The sequence below is a fragment of the Ceratosolen solmsi genome, unplaced genomic scaffold, assembly GCF_000503995.2.
Source record: "Ceratosolen solmsi marchali unplaced genomic scaffold, CerSol_1.0 scaffold6, whole genome shotgun sequence".
In the NCBI taxonomy this organism is placed as follows: Eukaryota; Metazoa; Arthropoda; class Insecta; order Hymenoptera; family Agaonidae; genus Ceratosolen; species Ceratosolen solmsi.
Window position 1 is genome coordinate 14673743 of NW_011948414.1, and position 2888 is coordinate 14676630.

The window sequence follows — 2888 nt, forward strand, 5'->3', positions numbered from 1 at the left end:
GAGCAGCGCCCTCCTCGCTCTATCAGTCTTTGAATATCACGGCGGCGGCTGGGTACCCTGGAGGACGCGTTCTCAGCTAACGGCGAGTACTGCCCTCGGATTTTCCTGTGCTCTTTTGTCCTTCATGCTCTCCTGGTTACATGCTCGAAGTGGTTCCGGTTGCCGGAGACTTCCGACTGAAGACGATCCAAGTCAGCAGCTTTATAAGCCTGTCGAGAGCTCTTCCTCGGGGGTACGTCTATTACTTATATGAAGTTATGAGTAATAGAAAACGCGAGACTCTATTTGACATAAAAACTGCCGGGCAATATTATCGTTCTTTAACTTGTCGAGTGTATCTGCATTTTAAAAACTTTACGGCATTATTATTGGTATTTACATTATCATATTTCTAAATTTTGTTTTTTTTTGTTTTTTATATACAAATGCTTGCAATTTCATAAATTAATTTTATTGCTTTACTAATATCCTCATACTACTTGTATAATTATTATCATGATTATCATATGGTTTTTGAAATCGACGTTTTAACAAATATTTTAAAAATAGGTGTTTATCGATATTTTGGAACTTTTCTACTAATATAATCTCCTTTTCCCCTCGCGCGACACACAATCTTCACTTAATATAAAAAATAATTAATATAATAATAATATAATACCATTGATATCATTGTTAATAAATATTTGATATTATTTTTTATTTACAGTTTATACATTTGACGATTATGAAAATATTTGTTTACGGCAGTAATTTTTGAAAAAATTAAGAATAAAATAAAAATGTTCAATTATTTTGACATTATTTTCGAACGAATAGTGTGAATCTATACTTTAATGTTAAAAACTTCTTTTTAATTTATTTTATTTAATTTGAGTAAATTTTTTGCCTACGATGTACTAGCGACTGATTAAAAATTAATTTTGATCAGTATTATTGTAATAATATTAGTATCGAAGATATCATCTGCCGATTATATTATTAACTTTTATTTTACTAATTAAAAAAAAAAAAAAACTAATACATACAACAATCGAGGTCAAGTGATAAGCTTGATGGTTGATTTTGATTAAATTATACTCGCAATAAACTTGGGTCCGGAAACCCAAGGATGAAACTAATTGAAGAAATTAACGCCCAGAATGTTGTAGGCGACTTTGAAGGAGGGGGCGCGTGTCTCTAAGCAGCCGCCGCCCTGGGTGGCAAAGAATTCGAAAAAGCACCGTGCAAGTGTTGACTCTAACAATGGCAATAGCGGCCGGCCACACAAGGATCACTGGGCTTCGGCGCGTGATCACTTCCTCAACTCTAACCAGTTCGACGAGGAGATGGAGGAATCTCGTCAACAACTTGGGCACGCCGTGGTTCTCTCCGACAAGGATAAGGATGTCGATACAGAGCGCCGTCGACAGCGCAGGCGCCGTGATGTTGACGGTACTCCTGGTAACAATGGCGGCAATATGACCGCTAGCCAAACTAAAACAAGCTTCAGCACCGACGAGAGTAAAAAGAAAGCGCCTCTGAAGAAGCTTCCGCTCCAATCTGGCGATAAGGCTCGTCCTCGGGGTTCTAAGGACTCGGCTAAAAAGACGATGACGAGAACATCGGTCACGCGGAGCGAGATTCAAGAGTACTGGATGCAGGGATATGAGCACGTGCAGAGGACCGATAAGACTACTGCCAATATAGAGCAGTGGCAATCCGCAGCAATGAAAAGTCTCGAGGAAAAGAAGGCCAATGATATCCGCTGGAGCGAGACTTGGCGCCATCAATCTGACGAGGCGAAGCCTTGTTCCAGCAAAACTCTCGAACCCTTAGATTTTGCCTGAGTTTTGCCTTGAGGTGCTCTTTTTTCATGACAATGTCGAATGTATCTGACCCAGTACTTGGAACTTTAGGGTGCGCATTTTAGCTTCTGTGTTGAAATGAATCTCAATTTCAAAAATTCCACTTCAACATCTAAAAAAACTAAAAGTTTTTTTACTAAGAAAATCGATCATGGTTTATAGCTTTCTTGACGATTCTGGCGATCCTTCTATTATGTTATTTATCTTTATATTCCGCGATAATACAGAGTGAAATTAAGGAATCTAAAGTTAATAATATACGAAACAGCCATTACTTATAGATGCATTCAAATTGAGTGGTGTAAAGGCGAATTAATACCGAATATCGGCGTTCAATTTTGAAATACCTAATCTTTAAGATGTTATAAGTGAAAGATATATTTTAATTTTTTAATCAATATTTTATTTTAATAAAATCATCGATACTCGTATGTTAATTTTGAGAATTTTACAGTACATATGATTTGTTGATCATTAATAGAATATTATTTATTATTCGTCCTCTTAAAGTAATTTAAGAAATAAAAAAAATTGAAGTTACGATATGCACAATACAAAAACATTTAAAATAACTTTTTGTTTTAATAAGAATTTCAGTTAACTCATTACATTATCAACTTAATGTACAAGTTCGAATGTTTTCGTATTATCACATAGAAAATTGATGCATCGGTTGCATTCCATATTTATATTTTATTTTTTAAATAGTATATCGAATTTATTTTTATTGCTTTTAAGCGACAATACTTTTAATGTAAAAATTAAAAAATAAAATAAATGAATTCTTTTGTCCAGAAATTAATGTTAATTTAACTTTTTATTAAATTTTCTTTTGATATGTCTATTTATTATTCTATTTTAATTATTCGATGTAAAAATTAATATTTAATTCAGAAATGCATTGTAGATTTAAGTGATATATAATAATGACTGAAATTATTTTCGAACAACGTATATAAGATCTGTTTCATATGGACTATCAATGGATTTGTTGATTATTAAAGCATGTATGAGAAAATAATATTTTAGTAATTATTTTGG

General features: G+C 33.5%; 1 protein-coding gene across 1 annotated transcript in view; it reads left to right on the forward strand.

Moving 5' to 3' along the window:
- LOC105368223 (uncharacterized) overlaps window positions 1–2172 on the forward strand; it is an 11607-nt gene extending 9435 nt beyond the window's left edge. The window contains exons 4-5 of the mRNA XM_011507197.1: window positions 1–232; window positions 1152–2172. The exon at window positions 1–232 is cut by the window's left edge and continues 21 nt beyond it. Coding sequence (XP_011505499.1) covers window positions 1–232; window positions 1152–1829 — 910 coding nt within the window. The 3' untranslated portion in view covers window positions 1830–2172. The remainder of the gene's footprint in view (window positions 233–1151) is intronic.
- The last annotated feature ends 716 nt before the right edge of the window (window positions 2173–2888 follow it).